The 18,091-nt window shown below is 47.7% G+C and overlaps 1 protein-coding gene across 2 annotated transcripts; it reads left to right on the forward strand.

Annotated features, from left to right (window-relative positions):
* The first annotated feature begins 53 nt into the window (after positions 1-53).
* AGO4 (argonaute RISC component 4) lies at positions 54-17,844 on the forward strand. 2 transcript variants are annotated; one of them, XM_032710006.1, is made up of 19 exons: positions 54-104; positions 627-1,026; positions 5,482-5,647; positions 6,318-6,438; positions 7,406-7,587; positions 7,984-8,120; positions 8,200-8,334; positions 8,499-8,586; positions 9,007-9,154; positions 9,239-9,358; positions 9,567-9,695; positions 9,845-9,978; positions 10,482-10,666; positions 10,936-11,095; positions 12,107-12,422; positions 12,706-12,840; positions 13,561-13,662; positions 13,877-14,076; positions 14,168-17,844. In XM_032710006.1, exons 4-19 carry the CDS (start codon positions 6,334-6,336, stop codon positions 14,274-14,276), a joined length of 2,385 nt encoding a protein of 794 aa, XP_032565897.1. In that variant the 5' UTR covers positions 54-104; positions 627-1,026; positions 5,482-5,647; positions 6,318-6,333; the 3' UTR covers positions 14,277-17,844. The 2 variants fall into 2 exon arrangements, with proteins under 2 accessions (XP_032565897.1, XP_032565896.1); XM_032710005.1 differs by lacking the exons at positions 54-104; positions 627-1,026 and adding an exon at positions 2,806-3,020.
* Positions 17,845-18,091: the final 247 nt, after the last annotated feature.

The raw sequence follows: 18,091 nt of genomic DNA on the forward strand, positions 1-18,091 counted from the left end.
CACTTAAAAGAAACTTCCGAGGTTCAATTTGTGAGTTTCAGAAGCCAGGTATTCCACAGCACGACGGGTGCCCTCAGAATCATTTCACCAAAGTGCACACCGAGGTATGTTCACTGCAGCGTATATGTTATCATGGCATGATTATTCACTGTTCATTCTCCACATTCCTCTTACATATTCATTGCATTTCCCAACGCAGATATGCATGTCCTTATAAAGCTTCTGAGGGTCTTCATCAGGGGCCTTCTCTGTCTGAAGCCTCCCCCAGGTTCTAAGTGACTGCTTTGTAAACTTCTTTAAGACAATGCACATGGTTAAAAAGTAACGGGGTGTTGCCTTGCTGGCTGCTGTGTGCTCATGGATATTAGATACACACAGCTGTAAGTGTCCCATTTATGGAATAAAAGATATCCATCTTCCATTGGTGTGTGTGCAGCCGCACTCTGGGCCAACCCCATCAAGGCTTTCATGAAGGCTCGAACCTTTTGGGTAAATCCTTTCAATTTCTCTCTTGAATTTCTCAATAGTTTATACCCCTCTGCATACAGAGAATTTAAGTTTTGCCTCTAATAAGTGATTGGTCTCACCGTGTAGTTGTATGATGGCTTCTTTTCTTAACCTTGCAGCTCTCCGCTCATTAGGGGAAGAGCCACAGTTTTGTGAGGGCCAAGGAGCAGATGAACTGACCTACCACGACAGTTCCCATGGAGCCAACGAGCCTGAGAAGGGAGGAAGTGAGAAAATTAAACATCCATGAAACCCACCACAACCACCACAATTCTGCTTTCCTGTAGCTGCTGCAAGAGCTACAGTAATTAATTTAATAATTAGTGTTTAGTAACAGGGGACAGATGCTGGCTCTGCACAAAAACACCTCCTCAAAGCTGTGCTCTCATTGCTGCGTCAGGAATAGCTCAGAGTCAGCTGACAAGAATAAGGTGGCAAAAAGATTGGCCACAAGCCTTATTAGGTAAGTTCCGCTCCCAACTTCTTACTCATACCTGGCACACAGAGGCAACAGAACAGGTAAATGTTTGCCATTAAGGAGATTCTGAACTAACCACAGACTTTCAGCGCTGCATAAAGCACCACATTAAGACATTCATACTTTAAAAACTGGCTTACGAATCTATTTTTTATTAAACAACATAATCCTTCCCCAGCTTGTAGCAGGTGAGGTGTTTAGAAGCAAATATTCAGAACAAATCCTGTCATAACGCCTGTCGTTCCCAAATCCAGTCTTGCTCCTGGAAATGTGGCTCTTTTCAATATAAGGGTAGGTTAACCTGTAGAAATGAGGTTCTGACCACTCTGGCAGTCAGGATGTCTCAATATGTATGGAATATTTATCAAGTTAATTGAATTTATAATACTTTAAATATAGACTTTGCCTGTAATGCTCAACATCTTACAGGACTGAGCCTTTGTATTGCAGATTTTCTTGAGATAGAGATTATATCTTTGGTGGATTTGTAGCCCTACATACATGTGTTTCATACATAGATGTGCTGAACAATAGCATGGAAATGTTGCCAGACACTGCACTGGTCTTGTAAAACTGGTGTTTCCCTCAAGTGTTCCTCAGCTTCTGTCAGGGGATTATATGAGAATCCCAGATCTATATGAGAGTCTCAGATTTCGTTTCATTTTAAAATAGGTTTTTGATGTTTCAACTTGGAAAACATCAACCCTGCAGGTTATAAAAGGCAAATAAAGTGGACTCGGCATTTATTATTTATGAAATGTTTTGACTTCTGACCTCCTGGTGAGTCAGCAGAGGGTTGTTGGCTGAACAGAACCCGGGGGGGTGCACGAGGGAGCAGCTCCCTGAAACAGTGCGAGCTGCTTAGAGAGGCCAGGAGTCCCCAGCCCCTTTATTTAAGGGCACTTGGCTGCAGATGTTGGCTTTCAGAAAAGTACAAATGCACTGTCTTTGAGCCCAGTGCCTCGATGGGGCTGGGGATCCTCTGTGCTGAGAGGGAGTGACAGGCACAGGGGCCATGGGGAGGTGACCCCCAGGAGCTGTGGGGCACAGCCGGGTCCCAGGCAGGTCACCTGCAGCAGGTGGCACAGGAGCACGTCCAGGTGGGTTTGGGATGTCTCCAGAGAGGGAGACTCCCTGGACAGATGTTCTACCCTCCATGGAAAGAAGTTCTGCCTCATGCCGAGGTGGAACTTGTTGTGTTTTAGTTTATGGCCATTGCTCCTCGTCCTGTTGCTGCACAAAGGAAAAGAGATTTTTCAGAGGTGCCCAGCAACAGGACGAGGAGCAGTGGCCATAAACTCAAAACATGAGGAAGAACTTTTTTCCATGGAGGACGGAGAGCCCCGGAACAGCTGCCCAGGGAGGGCACGGAGTCTCCCTCCTGGAAACATCCCAACCCCAGCTGGTTCCTGTGCCACCTGCTCCAGGTGACCCTGCCTTGGCAGGGGGGTCGGACTGGGTGACACCCCCAGAGGTCCCTTCCGACCCCCCCAAATATCCCGGGATTCTGTGATTCAGACCTGTCACCTGTTGCGGCCGCGGGGCCGCGCGGGCGGCGTGCGCGCTCCCGCGGGCGGCGCGTGCGCGAGCCGGCGGCGCCGGGCAGCGCGGAGAGGCCTCTTCCTCCTCCTCCTTCTCTTCCTCCTCCTCCTTCTCTCCCTCCTCCTCCTCCTCCTCCTCAACCCCCCGTCCCCGGGAGCGCGCCCCGGGCGCGTGCTGGCGGCGGCGGGGGCGCGCGCGGGCTCGGCGGGGGCGCCGCGCGGGGATTGTTCGCGCCGCCGCTCGGGGAAGCGGAACGCGGGGAGCGCTCCCCGCCGCGCCCCCGCTGCCTCCTCCTCATCCACCTCCTCGTCCGCCGCCCCCCGCCCCGCCGCCCCCGTGTCCGCGCCGGGCGCCCACCCCGCCGCCAATATTCCCGAGATCAAGCGCTACGCGGCGGCGGCGGGGCCGGCGGCGGGGCCCGGGGCGGGCGGCGGGGCCGGCGGCGAGAGCAGCGAGGCCGCCGCCACCGCCGCCATGGAGGCGCTGGGACCCGGTGAGAGCCGCGGGGGGGGCGCGGGGCCGCGGCCTGCCGGGCCCTGGCAGCGGGGGAAGGGAGGGAGAGAGGCCGCGGGCCCGCCGGGGCTCCCCGGTGACACCGGGCCCCGCTCGCAGCCGCCGCCGCGGAGGAGCCGCGGCGGGTCCGAAACTTTGCGCGGGGGGTTCGCGGTGCCCTCGCGGCCCCGGGGCTGCCGGGGGGACTCGGTTCGCCCTCGGCGGGGTGAGCGGGACAGCGAGGGGACGGGGACAGGCGGGGCTGTCACAGCGGTGTGAGCCCCGCAACCTGTGTGATGATAAGTTTTACATTTGACATTGAGCCGTTGCTGAGAGTTTAAGGCGATGCTGTCTGAAAATAGGGTTGTTTATTTCTTTAACAAACTTGGTGGGGTTTTGCATGTGGCATTTTCCTGCTCGTGCCTTATTCCAAGATTATTCTTCCATCAAATGCCTGCAGGATGTCTTTCTTGCCCTCAGTGGCCTGCACACCTGACCCATCGGGTTCCCATTCAAACGATTGGTATAATCGAAGTGGTGTTAATTTTGGTGTGATAGGAAATGTTTTTTGACACAGAGGTGCAATTCCAGAAGAATCCAGAGTTTGAGGTAGCGAGGGCTGACTCAGAGCCTGCTGTATGTGTGTGATGTATCCTGGCCTCCCTGACTTACAGCTGGAGAAGCAGATCCTCTTTCAGTTTTGAAAACTGCTTCCTGTCTGAAGCAACTCGGTTGAGGTGCTTAGAATGTAATTGTCATGGGGTAGAAGAAACTGAAATACAGCAGCACATACAACCCTCGTCAGGCTGATCAGGTAAAAATCCTGTGACGCCAGGGCAGCCTGGCTTCAAAGGGGAAAACAGTTTTTAGCTGCTTCTCTGGAATCCTTTGGGAAATAACTTTAGGAAGGAGGAGAAGCAAGATTTATCTCTTTGGTCAGAACCGAGGGCAGCGTTGCTGTGCCCGTTTGCAGAACTTGTCAATGCTGAGGGAGGAAAATAGGTAAATATAGTTGTCATTTAATCTCTCACAGGAGGTCAGTGCCTGCACTTCCTTCAGACTAATTAGCATGGGATTAATGGATCATCTCTCGTATCCAAATAAGCACAGCAAACTTTGATTGCCCTCGATGATTCACACTTGTCAAGACAGCTGTAGTTTTTTTAAGCACCAACCGTACCCCACAACTGGTGTGACTGTGGTGCTGTGAGCTGCTCCGGGACAGAGGGTGCAGAGCCTGGAATGTGTCCTGAGGGGTGTCTGTGCCCTGACAGCCCCTGCCACTGTGGCTTTGGGGAGCTGACACGGCAGTGGGCTCCAGCTGCTTACATGCTCCGTGTTCCTTCTGCTTAAAAACATTCCAGGGCTGGTGTCCTCACATTGATACTTTTATTTGGTAATGCAGTAACCAGTGGATGGCTCGTAAATCCAGTGTGGAATCTCCTTAGATTTGGTCCTGAGTTCAGTTTATGGTTGTGTTGAAGTTTATCCAAATAGGAGTTACCTACCTCTCTACCCTCCTGGTCTCACCTCTGAGCCTTTGACTTACATGGATGCTGTCAGGTCATGATATTACATATGGCCTAATTTTTATGATTGGTTTATTACTGAGTTCTTGTGATACTTTTCCCCCCTCTCCTTTGCTACTCTACAACAGAGGGAAGACACTTTGATCACACTGAGCACTGGCAGATATAGCCAAACCCGTGAAAACATACCAGTGCCATTTGCTTTATGTGCAGTGTCAACTGAGGCTGTGATCGATTTAAAAAAGCAGTCAGTTTAATCTTGTTAACATGGTATCTCAGATCTTAACACTTTGAGGAGGGTAACTAAAGGTTTCCCTAGTGACCAGCTTGCATATGAGTAACATTTCCAGGCCTCTAAGAATTTCCTCCGTAGAGCTGCTCCTGGAGCTCTTTTATCCAAATAAATTATCTCCACACCTTTGAGGAGTCCATGCCTGTTTTCTGCTTTACTTCTCCCTTTCTTCTACTTAGAAGAAACTGTAAACCTTTCCTCACTCCTGTGTTTGAATTTTAAATTGGATCATTAAGATCTGAAGTTTATAACAAAAACAGTGAGAAAATGTGGCTTGTGTGGCTGTTGGTTTGGTTTAGAAACGGAGGTAGGGATGTATTTATCTTTACATTACGTGAAAATACATAATGTCTGCATGGTTGCATTCCATCTTGGGACTCTTGTGAAGTTCATAACCACAGTCATGGATAAATGCCACTAAAATTTTAAGAATCAATTATGGTACCAGCCTGCACATGCTTTAGGGAACACGTTTTTTCCCAGGAAGTTCCGAGCAGCTGGAAGGCTGAGCCTCTTGGAACACCTCTGTTTGCAGCCTCAGAAAGCTGCTGGAGATTTCTTCCAGTCAGAAAGTCACCCAAAGCCCTGAGAGGTGCACGGAGCGAGCCATCCCATCTCACATGTGTTTATTGCCTTGCCAGGGCCCCCAGCCAGCCTCTTCCAGCCGCCCCGCCGCCCAGGCCTGGGCACTGTTGGGAAACCCATCCGCCTGCTGGCCAACCACTTCCAGGTGCAGATCCCCAAGATTGATGTTTATCACTATGATGTTGATATCAAACCGGAGAAACGCCCCCGAAGAGTCAACAGGTAGGAGTTGCTTAATAAAGATTTATTAGTTGACATTAGGAGTATGTTCCTGAGTGTAAGGAAACTGTACATCCTTGGAATTCTCCATCTGCTAAAGTCATGTTTCTGTCTCTTCTGTGGTCAGCTTTTTGGTGAACTGTACTGTTCTCCTTATTTTTATGAAGATGTGTTGCAATTGGCCTGGGAGGCTCTGGGAAATGTACTGAGTGTTGAACTCAAGCTGGTTTTATTTTACAGTCTACAAGTGAATATCCCTGATAATCGTTCCACAGTCTGTTACTCAAACGTGTGTAGCAGCTGCAGGGTGGGAATTCAGCTGGTAGATTTTGGAGTCCACACATGGATGCTTTGTCAGTGGAACCAATCCATGGAGCACTCCCACCCACCCCAAGGCAGGTGCTTGGGTCTGCCCCTGTGTGTGAACAGCTCTCCAGGTTCCTCTGCCTGTTTCAGCTGTAGCTCTGCTGACAATACAGATACCTGTGCAGTGTGTGGCACTTGGGTGCCTCAACCTGGAGGTGACATTCACGGCCCTGGTGTGACCTGGGGGTGCTCTGGTGCATTGTTCTTTATCAGACCTTTAAGAAAATGTGAAAAAGGAATTTTAAACTGTGTAAGACCATAGCTGAATTTTCTGTTCTTCACCCTGACTCGATGAATGCCTTGGCAGGGAGGTGGTGGACACGATGGTGAGGCACTTCAAGATGCAGATCTTTGGGGATCGGCAGCCTGGCTACGATGGGAAGCGGAACATGTACACGGCACACCCGTTACCCATTGGCAGGGACAGGGTAAGTGTTGCTCTAAGTTTCTGTGGGAAAACTGTTACATTGTCATTTGGAAAGTGTTCTTTTACAGATATAAACCCAAACCACACCTATTGGTGTAGTCTTGAAAATGACAGGCAGGGCCACTCAGGATCTGTAGGAACTTACTGGTCTTTTACAGAGGTTTATCTTCCTCAGGTTTCTAATTCTCAGATCTTCAGCTGGAGAATGAGTGAGAACTAACATTCTGCTCTTTCAGCTACAAGTATATTATATTTTTTTCACCCTAATGGAAACTTCCCTTTTCCCTGTTCTAACCCTTTCTCTGTTGCTGACTGATAAAGTCCTTGTAGATGACAATGACTCTGGTTGGTTTTTGGCTGTGCTGAGGAGATGCATCCTCCTGTTCCATGGGAACAACCAGATCAGCTGCTCCAGCCCTCTGTGTTCTGGGCTGTGCTCGCCAGCACCCCCCAAAACTTCACCCCATCTACTGTTCCCCCCCAGAATTGGTTATTGCTGTGCCAAGGAGAGCGCCCAGGATGAGTTCACAGTTGCCCTCTGGCCTGATGGGTTGTGAGAATCATTCTCAGGGCTGTGCCAGAACTCTGAGATTTGTGCTTCCCAGCAAGTCTCCTTTTTGACCGAAAGGTTTTCTTGCCTTCCTGTTTGGTTCACAAAACATCTTGCTATTAACTGGCTGACTTAAAAAAATGACTCACTGTTCTCCAGAGCTTTGATGTCACCATACTAATTACTGCTTAAAATTTACATTTAAAGATGCCCCAGTGCAGTTTCTCAGATGAATAAATGATAAACTTTCAAAGTCCCGAGGAAACCAATTGTCATATTTTAAGGTCATTACACAAACTAATCATCAAAAATAGAGATCCAAAGGACAGCTAGGAGAAAACCATACCATTGCTGAGTGCTGTGTCTGTCTGCAGTCCTTTACCAAAGCCTGTGCTTGATTCTGTTGTGCCCATGGCAGGTGGATATGGAGGTGACACTTCCAGGAGAGGGGAAGGACCAGACATTCAAGGTTTCCATTCAGTGGGTGTCAGTCGTCAGCCTTCAGATGCTGCTGGAAGCTCTGGCAGGGCACCTCAATGAGGTTCCTGAAGACTCTGTTCAGGCACTGGATGTAATCACACGGCACCTTCCCTCCATGAGGTGGGTACCTGTGGGGCCTTCCTGGCTGGATTCATCCTGTATCCATCTTAACATTTGTGTTAGTTATTCCTTGCTGCTGCCGCTCTGCTGCCATCACACTTCCCCATGGCAGAAGAGATGAGGATGCAGCTGTGTAATTCAATGCCTGCCTTGCAAATTTGCACTAGAATGGGGAAATGTGATCTGAACTCAGGTCTTGTGCCTGCTGGTCATGTTTCTAACAGGAATTTGCTGTAGCCTTTCCAGCTGCACTGTCAGAAAAGGCTTTGTGGTCTTGCCATAAGTGAGCTCTGACTGTTCTAACACGCTGTAGAAATGTGTTTCAAACACTACAGGTGTCAGTGGAAAAAGGTGTATCAGAAATTGTCCAAGTGTTAATTTTCTTTTTTTTTCCAGGTACACCCCTGTGGGTCGCTCCTTCTTCTCCCCCCCCGAAGGTTATTACCACCCCCTGGGAGGGGGCAGGGAGGTCTGGTTTGGTTTCCACCAGTCGGTCCGTCCTGCCATGTGGAACATGATGCTCAACATCGACGGTGTGTAGGAGATTCTGTCTCACCCACACAACAGGGTTCTTTCTGCTTCTCCGTTAATTGTCCTCTCTTTTTCTCTTAGTGTCAGCAACTGCTTTTTATCGTGCCCAGCCTATCATTGAGTTCATGTGTGAGGTCTTGGACATCCAGAACATCAGTGAACAAAGCAAACCCCTGACAGACTCCCAGCGTGTCAAGTTTACCAAAGAAATCAGAGGTAAGGCTTATCCTGAAGGTGCTGCAACAAAATACTGAAACCTGCTCATGTTATGTTGTAATGAAAATCTGCGAGGCACTTGGGAAGCTGGGCTGTTCTTTTGTGCCTTCATCCTCCTCCAAGTTGGTTCCTGTGCCTGAATTTATTTTCTGTTGGCTTTTCAGGTCTAAAAGTAGAGGTTACCCACTGTGGCCAGATGAAGAGAAAATACCGAGTTTGCAACGTTACCCGGCGACCAGCCAGTCACCAGACGTATGTGCCAACCAATTCCAATTTTTAAAATCTTGAACCTATTAAATATATTTGGTATATTGTTTATGCAGGAATAAACATGATTCTATGATGAAGCAGCCGTGTGGCTTTACAGGAATGTTTAGTCTTAGTGCAGTAGAGGAATATTGTGGGGTTTGACCACTGCTTTATTTCCTTCAACCCAAGGAAAATTGAGCTGTATCCTGGCTTTTGAATGGAGTTATCAAAGGTTCTAATTTTTAAACAGCTAAAATATGAGAAATTCAGTACATAGTCTATAAAATCTTTTCATGAAGAAGAGATCCAGTAGCTAAGGAAAATAAAGGTTTGCAACATTCCTTGTCTGGAATAGGTTTTCCGTACCATTTTTTCCTTTAAAAAATTCTTGCAAAGTCTAACCAGAACAAATGTCCTTTCTAGGTTCCCCCTGCAGCTGGAGAACGGGCAGGCCATGGAGTGCACAGTAGCTCAGTATTTTAAGCAGAAGTACAGTCTGCAGCTGAAATACCCCCACCTGCCCTGTCTCCAAGTGGGACAGGAACAGAAACACACGTACCTGCCGCTGGAGGTGAGGGTCTGACTCTGGTACTGTAGTGTATCCTCTGTTAAAGGTGCTCAGTGGTGTCACAGCACCTCTGGCTCTCCCCTGCAGGTGTGTAACATCGTGGCTGGCCAGAGGTGCATCAAGAAGCTCACGGACAATCAGACCTCGACCATGATAAAAGCGACCGCGCGGTCGGCGCCGGACCGGCAGGAGGAGATCAGCAGGCTGGTGAGTGCTCTTCCAGATGCACAGTCCGTGTTTGTCACTTCTCATGGCTCTTCCAGAGCACTGGAGCAGGTGATGATGAGCGCAGTGACCAAGAGAGAAGTTAAAAAAATCTGTCTCGTTTAAAACAAATCCTTTTAAAGAGAAAGCAAAGAGGGCAGAGTCACCTGAAACTTTAATGTAGTGACATCAATACTTCTCCTGTCCCCAGGTGAAGAGTAACAGTATGGTTGGTGGGCCTGATCCGTATCTGAAGGAGTTTGGAATTGTTGTCCATAACGAAATGACAGAGCTGACAGGCAGAGTTCTGCCAGCCCCAATGCTGCAGTATGGAGGCAGGGTGAGTTTCCATGTCTTGTCCTGAGGTTATTGGCATTCATGAGGTGTTTTATGTATCTTCTCATGATATTTCCTCTGTGTGAGCACTGTTGGGCTACAGTCAAAACAGAGCAGCACTTTATTTTTAATTTGCCTTTGGTTTTTACCTAGAACAAGACTGTGGCCACACCAAACCAAGGCGTATGGGACATGAGAGGGAAACAGTTCTATGCTGGCATTGAGATTAAAGTTTGGGCTGTTGCCTGTTTTGCTCCTCAAAAACAATGCAGGGAAGACTTGCTAAAGTAAGTATTTTTCTATTTATTCAGGATTCTATTTCAAGGTTTATTTTTCTCATGTTTCTGAATTTCTGATTTTAATGCATCTAACAGTAAAAACAACATACACCACAATTTTTCTCCTGTCCTTCAAATTACTCTACAGAATCCTAAAGACAGAGGTTGTGTGAACCACTGACTGGCAAAAATTGTGGTTGCAATATTGCTCAGATAAGTTTGGTGGATGAATAAAAATCTACCAGAGCATCAGTACTAGTTTGGGAATCTGCCTCAGGGTGTTCAACTGAAATGTCTGTTTGTTTCTGTAAGACTTGTAAAATTACAGAAGCTGATGAACTTCCTCAGAGAGGATTAGAGCCGTATTAGTGAGTTCCTGATGGGGATAGAATTTCTAAAAAATAATTACTGTGCTGCTGTGAAATAGCAGGAGCAGCTTAGACCTGGTTGATCAAACTGATGCCAAAGTGACCCGTGGTGGAGAGGCCAGGACAAATCCATTTCTATTTCAGGAGTTTCACGGACCAGCTGCGCAAGATCTCCAAGGACGCCGGGATGCCCATCCAGGGCCAGCCCTGCTTCTGCAAGTACGCCCAGGGTGCAGACAGTGTGGAGCCCATGTTCAAACACCTGAAGCTGACTTACGTTGGCCTGCAGCTCATCGTGGTGATTCTGCCCGGGAAGACGCCCGTGTACGGTACGGGGAAGGGGCTGCAGAGTGATAATGGGTTGTACTGCAAGTGGGTGGCAGGAAGGAGGAAATGTGTTCCCTTTAAAAGAGTGTTTTGGAGGTGGTTTATCTGATTGGAGAACTTGTGTGTTACCAAAGAGCAAACCGAACCTTTCTCAGTGAAGTTTCAAGGGTCTGAATTACAGTAGCATTTCAAAAAAATAAAATAAGAGCAAGCAGATGAAGTTCCTGCCTCTTGGTGTAACTGGAACCAGTGACTTCTTTTTCTGTCACAGCTGAAGTCAAGCGGGTTGGAGACACTCTTCTAGGCATGGCCACACAGTGTGTTCAGGTAAAGAACGTGGTCAAAACCTCACCACAAACTCTGTCCAACCTGTGTCTGAAGATCAACGCGAAGCTCGGAGGAATCAACAATGTGCTGGTACCTCATCAAAGGTGAGATGCAACTAAAAGCTCTGCTTGATGTCTGGATTGTCAAACAAAATGGTGTCCTTTTGTTGTGTTTGCTGAAATGATACCTTCCAAAACAAAGCATGCTTTAGAAATGCCCGCAGTCTGGAGTGGACAGAGGAGGATGCATCTGCATCCACCGTCTGCCCAGTCAGCCCTGTGCCAGGGGGAGTCAGAACCATCCAGCAATGCATGGGAAAACAAGCTCACCAAGGCTTTTTTTCCATGTCTTTTTCCTGCCCTTAAGTTCACTGTCTACCTTTTCTCTTGCCACCTCCTAAAGCATCCTGTGTTTTCTTTCAAATTGAAAGAGAAGGAATGGAGAGGAGTGACTTGTGATCAGTGCTTGTAACTTGGTCTGCCTTTGATCCTGTCCTTTTCATTTTGTGTTCTCTCTAGACTGTAAGAGCTTGAGGCAGAAATTGTTGTCCTTAAAGATTCTCTTTTTGATTCTGTTCACTGGTTTGGATGGTTTGAACCTTCCTTGGCTGTAATTTTTTTTTTGTTTCTCCCCCTCCTTTTTCTTATTTATTATTATTAATTTTTAAGGGGACTGTGGAGACAGGTTCAGAGAGTTGGGGCTGTTCAGCCCAGAGAAGAGAAGGTTGTGTGGAGACCTCACAACCCTTTCCAGTATCTGAAGGGGCAGGCAAGGAAACTGGAGAGGTATTCTTCATCAGGAACTGGAGTGCTAGGACAAGGGGGAATGAGTTCAAACTGAAAGAGGAAAAATTTAGGTTAGGTATATAGGAGAAATCCTTCCCTGTGAGCGTGGGGCGGCCCTGGCACAGGTTGCCCAGAGAAGCTGTGGCTGCCCCTGGATCCCTGGAAGTGTCCAAGGCCAGGTTGGACGGGGCTCTGAGCAACCTGGGCTAGTGGAAGGTGTCCCTGCCCACGGCAGGAGGTGGAATGGGCCGATGTTTTAAGGTCCCTTCCAACCCAAACCATTCTGGGATTCCATGACTCTAACTAATAAACCTTAACCTTACCCACCAGGCCCTCGGTGTTCCAGCAGCCAGTGATCTTCCTGGGAGCAGACGTGACGCACCCCCCGGCCGGGGACGGGAAGAAGCCGTCGATCGCGGCCGTGGTGGGCAGCATGGACGGGCACCCCAGCCGGTACTGTGCCACCGTGCGCGTGCAGACCTCGCGCCAGGAGACCTCCCAGGAGCTGCTCTACAGCCAGGAGGTCATCCAGGACCTCACCAACATGGTGCGGGAGCTGCTGATCCAGTTCTACAAATCCACTCGTTTCAAGCCCACGAGGATCATTTACTACAGAGGGGGAGTGTCGGAAGGACAGATGAAACAGGTATTGTCTGATTGTTTCTTCTTGCTCGTGAAAAGGGGTTTGCCCCTGATTATATATTTATGTGGATTACAAGGGATTGGCCCTCAGAAAAATATATATGTATATGTTGGAAAATTATTATTGAAGATAATTATTGGAAAAATTATCACTGAGTTTTCCTGGGTAAGCACAATGTGCAGTTTTCCTGTCTGGTCATGTTTCTTGCGACGTGGCATTTGTAAACAGGAAAAACTAAAATAATGTTATGTATACTCAGTTCATCAGTTAATGTTCATACTTGCAGGTAGCTTGGCCAGAGCTGATCGCGATCCGGAAGGCCTGCATTAGTTTGGAGGAAGATTATAGACCAGGAATAACCTACATTGTTGTGCAGAAAAGGCATCACACCAGGCTGTTCTGTGCTGACAAAACTGAAAGGGCAAGTACCGACTCCATGAGGGGGAGGTGATGGCACAGGAAAGTGGGATTATTTCGTTCAGTGGGGTGGGATCTGTCCTGCCCACTAAAGCTGGGTGGTAACAGGCTTTCTCTACCAAAATAACCAGTTCCTCCCTTTTTTATTGCTCTACATCAGATGGAACAGCTTGTTCCCAGCCCCTTTTGGAATAGGTATGCTCTGTATCCCGGTATTTGTGTACCTGGAGGTGTAGCCTGGGTTTTTATAGTCCAGGATTCCTGACCGTGAGCTGACCTGGCCGTTCCCTGTTCTGTCTCTGGGTGCATCTAAGACGTGCCTGTGGCACAAATCCACAGGCCAGCTAAGGAACCTTCTGTAGGGAAGCTCTTGATCTCAGGCTTGCTTAAAAACCCAGATCTCTGGGGTGTGAGGGCAAACAAGGGTATGAAATAAATTTATCTCAGAACCCTGCGTTTTCAGATCCTGAATTACTCGTGCCAGCTCTAATGGTGCTGGCAAGGATTTTGTTTTCCTCTCATGACACACCAGCTGGATTTGGTGAAGTTTCTAAAAATGAACTTGCAGAGAACATTTTCATTCCTCCTATGTAAACAGCCTTAATATTTTTCCACCTTTTTGAGCAGTAAATTCTCCAGCAGCTTTCAGTAGAACCTACCTTAGGAGGTAGCTTTGGGTCACTTCCAAAAAACGCATGGGCTAATAATAAACTTTCCTCACTAGGTGGGTAAGAGCGGCAACGTACCAGCAGGCACTACTGTGGACAGCACCATCACACATCCTTCTGAATTTGACTTTTACCTCTGTAGCCATGCAGGAATTCAGGTAATGTCAGCTCTGCCGTGCTCAGGCTGTGGGACTAAATCCTCGTAGTTGTTCCCATGAGGAATGTCACTTCTGTTGGTAGCTTGGCAGACTCAGAGTGCAGCAGTACCCGCTTGGCACTGACTCCTCGGTGCCGGCTGGAAGGTGCAGCCCGCAGGTACCACCTCTGCTGCTGCTCTTGCTGTGCAGCTGAGTGCTCACCTGTTCTCCACAGGGAACCAGCCGGCCCTCCCACTACCAGGTGCTGTGGGATGACAACTGTTTCACGGCGGATGAGCTGCAGCTCCTCACGTACCAGCTGTGCCACACCTACGTGCGCTGCACCCGCTCCGTGTCCATCCCCGCTCCCGCCTACTACGCCAGGCTGGTGGCATTCCGGGCCAGGTACCACCTCGTGGACAAGGATCATGACAGGTAAGGAATGGCCTCGTCATCCTGGCAGGCAGGTAGTGAAGCTGAGCTGTGCTGCTTGCCCCAGCTGATGACGGTGTGTGTCTGCTCGCAGCGCCGAGGGCAGCCACGTGTCGGGGCAGAGCAACGGCCGCGATCCGCAGGCGCTGGCCAAGGCCGTGCAGATCCACCACGACACCCAGCACACCATGTATTTCGCTTGAGAGCACCTGGGAAGATGAGGCAAGACAACAACCCACGCAGTCCCAAAGTGTTTGGAAGCCTCCCCCTCTCGCCAGGGCCGGGGGGTTTCGGACTGCCCACTACCAGCAGCTCCGGACAGTCGCACTGAACCTGTTCTTCACTGCAACGTCTGATGCACCAACACAATTGAGCCATTTGTTTCATTGTTTTCTGTACTAGAAATCCATAGACTTGTCTTTTCTGATGCATTGGACTGAATTTTTACCTCAAAGCGCAAAGGCCGATCATCCTGAAATTTTTCAAGGACTTGGCACGAAAGGTTTCTATCGAATCTTTTGCTAGCTGTGGTTTTTAAGTTCTCCTCATCCCATGAGCTGACGGTGACTGCTGCCCTGTCTCCGTGCCCTGCTTCGTGAGTATGATGTGATGGCAAAATGTTTTATCCAGCTCGCTGTAATCCTTCTGTCGTGTGGGGCCATAGATTTTTTAATGGAGATTTTAGACTTCACTACTGTAAATGCCTTTTAACAAACATAACTTTCACAGGTATTGCAGTTTTTTGTCAGTTTTACTAATTATCTTTTTAATCTCTGCAGACTTGGGCTGCAAAGCAATTGCACTATACTGCGAGTTAATAGGTGGTTCTTGTTCTGTGAATGTGTAATATAACCAATAGTGATGCCTGTCAGTAGATTTTAATGATAATGGTTATAAATAATACTGCCATGGTATCGTAACAAGTACTGAACCATCATTTCCCCCCTCTAAAAATGATAAAACAAAAAAAAAAAAAATTTAGCTTTTAGGTATTTTGCAAACTTTTACAAAAGTGCCCACTTTATGCTGCTGTGTGGTTTGATAAATCTAAGTGATTTTAAAACTTTTTTCTCATAGAAGGTTTAACTTTGGCAATAAATCTTTGTTTTTTAAGCCCCCCCAACAGTGTAATTTTCTAGCTGAGGATTGTGCATGAGTTTGACCAACATTCTCGTGTCGTTTTCTGAACACACAATTTGGCAGTTTCTGAAACTAATTAGAAAAGACGCATTTCCATGCTTTTTTTAAGAATTATTTTTAACTGTTTTATATTCACTGTTGGTGTCCTGTCTACAACATTTTTTATAAGCTTGGAAACTGGGTGTTCCGTGTAGGAAAGGCCAATGTGTACAGTCGAAATGTATTGTGTGACAGGCAACCTGAGGACTTGTACCAGCATTTTGAACTGTTTTTTTCCTGGGAATTTGGGTTGCCCACACAACTGCATTCATAGCATGTTGAACCCATGTAAGTCTCAAATACTGATTCTATCCCAGCCTAGAAATTAGGGTTTTTAATCTGCTTGGCTTTTTTCAGCTGCAACCTGTAATCCAGACCAGGGGCCTGGTTTCCCTGGGTATTCCTGGAATCCATGAACATAGTAATTTAAGACTAGACTCCTCTTAGTGTAAACCTGAGTTAGTATTAGTGTAAACCCGACTTAGTGCAGATTAAAGCTTATTCCTAACCTGAGGAGGAGTTTGAGAAGCCCAAGGATTGCACTGTGGTCTCTGATACTCTTGTGGGGTTTGCTGCTAAGTTGTCTGCTGTCCCAAAGCTTAGGAACCAGCCCCCCCAAATTTCAGCAATAGGAAATGCTGTTTCCTTCAGTCTTTAAGCTTGTAAATAAATGAAAGTTTACATTTCTAAATGCTGTTGTTTTCAGTTGTACCAGAGTACACTGAACTTATTCAAGCAGTTTTGTAACCTCCTTGCCAGTAGTACGTCTCATAAATTAAGTTTAACCTCTTTTCATTTCTGTTGAAAATGGGACTGAAGTGAACCCTGCCCCTGGCATGTGCAGGGACAGGTTTAGACTGAAAAAAACCAGAAAGATTCTTTTTAGTTATTTAATTTTTTTTTAAAGAATACCTCACTTGTGTAATAAAATCAGGACATGTGGGTGGGAGACTGACCGCTGCTTTTCTCAGTACTCGTTCAGGGAGAAGACAAAAAAACCCCTTTTTAGAGTGAACTCTGACTGACCCAACACACACAGAGAACTTTGGCACCTTGAAAAGCACCTGAGCACCTGTTGGAGGTGGTAGGATCCAAGATCCCTGTTTTGAGCTTGTGCACTAGGAATGGAGCTGGTTTAATAAGGGTGCATAAAAAATTATTTAATTTTATCACCAATTAGTTGTCCAGTGCCAAGCACTCCTGGTTGAGACTGAGGGAAGGGAGAGCCTCTCCTTGGTTTGCCTGTGACTGGATATTTGACCTCAGACCAGGTGGAGCCCTGGGCCAGCACCTGAGCAGGGCTGGTGTGAGCCCACCCCGGGCACAGGGCTGGAGTTTGAGGGGGAAAGCACTGAAGTTCAGGATCCAAGTCGCAGCAGTGCTGCCCTAGGCAGGTCTGAGCCCAAGTCTGGAGGACTTGAGGACCTGGGTGAGCCCCGTGGGCCTGAGTGACTCGTTCTGCATGTGTCAATCAATGGGAAGATGTGCATTCTGTAGCTGTAGTTTTAGGGTGTTTTGTTTTTTGGTTTTGTTTGGTTTTGGTTTTGTTTTGTTTTTTATAAATAAAGCCTGTTGGCCACTGTTTAGCTCTGTGGTGTGAAAGATTTTAAATGTAGCAAAGTTCAAAGAGTTGGGGGAGGGAGTGGTTGACATATTAAAAAAAATATAAAAAAATATATATAAAAAAAGGGGGGGGAGGGGGCAGAAATCCTGTTTTCCACCCAGTTCTGCTTGCTTTGTCCCTGCTGAGTTCTGAACGAGCTCTGGCAGTCCCTGGCTAGCCCGTCTGCACCGCTGTGGGTTGCCCGGGGTGGTGCTGGAGCTGCACCCGGAGGAGCAGAGGTGGATGGACGGGCAGGGGTGCCCCGTGCCCACCCTCAGCTCGGCCCTTCGGACGGGGGAGGGCCCTCGTTCAGAGCCAGCGTCCGACAGCCCCGACCCCGACCCCTTTGTGGATGTGCTGTAGGAGTTTTCTTGCTCAATAGCGAGGGAGTGACTCTGCTTTCATTTTCAGAAGGCAGGGCCAGAGGGCGTTGGATCCGTCCCGATCCTGATCCGCTGCAAGTTCCTTTCCCTTTGCACTGGAGGAAAGATCTTGCACTAAATATCACTTACAGATTTTCTTAGACCTTGCTATTGACATTTTCATATTTCTATGTCTAGAGGCTGCAACTTCAATGTAAAATGTTTGCATTTGTTCAGTTTGACTTCTGATGTAATTTTTTGGTTTCTATATTGTTAGACTTGTAATGTTTCAAATGGTATTTTATTAACTTTGGACTGGATGTATGTCTCTAGCAATACGAGGTACTTTCTAAACTGTCCTGGGGGTCACAGCCCCGTGCTGGTCGTGTACAATTGCAATGTATTTTTTTTTTTTAGCCTGCAGGGATATTTTGTGTTCATGTGTCCAAAAATATTAATAATAATAAAAAAAAATTGGCATTCTTGTGCCAAATGTTCTGTTTTTCCTTGTTGCTGTCCAATAAATGCAATGTACAGAGTGAGCAACCGATACCGTTGCCTGTAAACAAATGTCTTAAATTATTTAACTTTTAATTAAAACTTGTACACAACGTGTCACCTGTGGAACTCATTGCCACAATATCTCTATTTCTGATGCGCTTGGAGTTAGAAAGTGACAGAAATATGGGTGACATCTCCTGGGATCCTAAAGGAGGGCACAGCCTGGGGGTGTGGGACTGAGGTGGTTCAGCCTCGGGCAGACCTGAGGAGCTGGGAAGCCAAAGGTGACTTATCCTGGGGTCTTCCAAACATCATGCAAAGAGCAACCCCCAGGAACTTGGAGCTTCTTGCTCCCGTTCTGGGGGTGCAGCAC

This window comes from Chiroxiphia lanceolata, chromosome 24 (genome assembly GCF_009829145.1).
Source record: "Chiroxiphia lanceolata isolate bChiLan1 chromosome 24, bChiLan1.pri, whole genome shotgun sequence".
In the NCBI taxonomy this organism is placed as follows: Eukaryota; Metazoa; Chordata; class Aves; order Passeriformes; family Pipridae; genus Chiroxiphia; species Chiroxiphia lanceolata.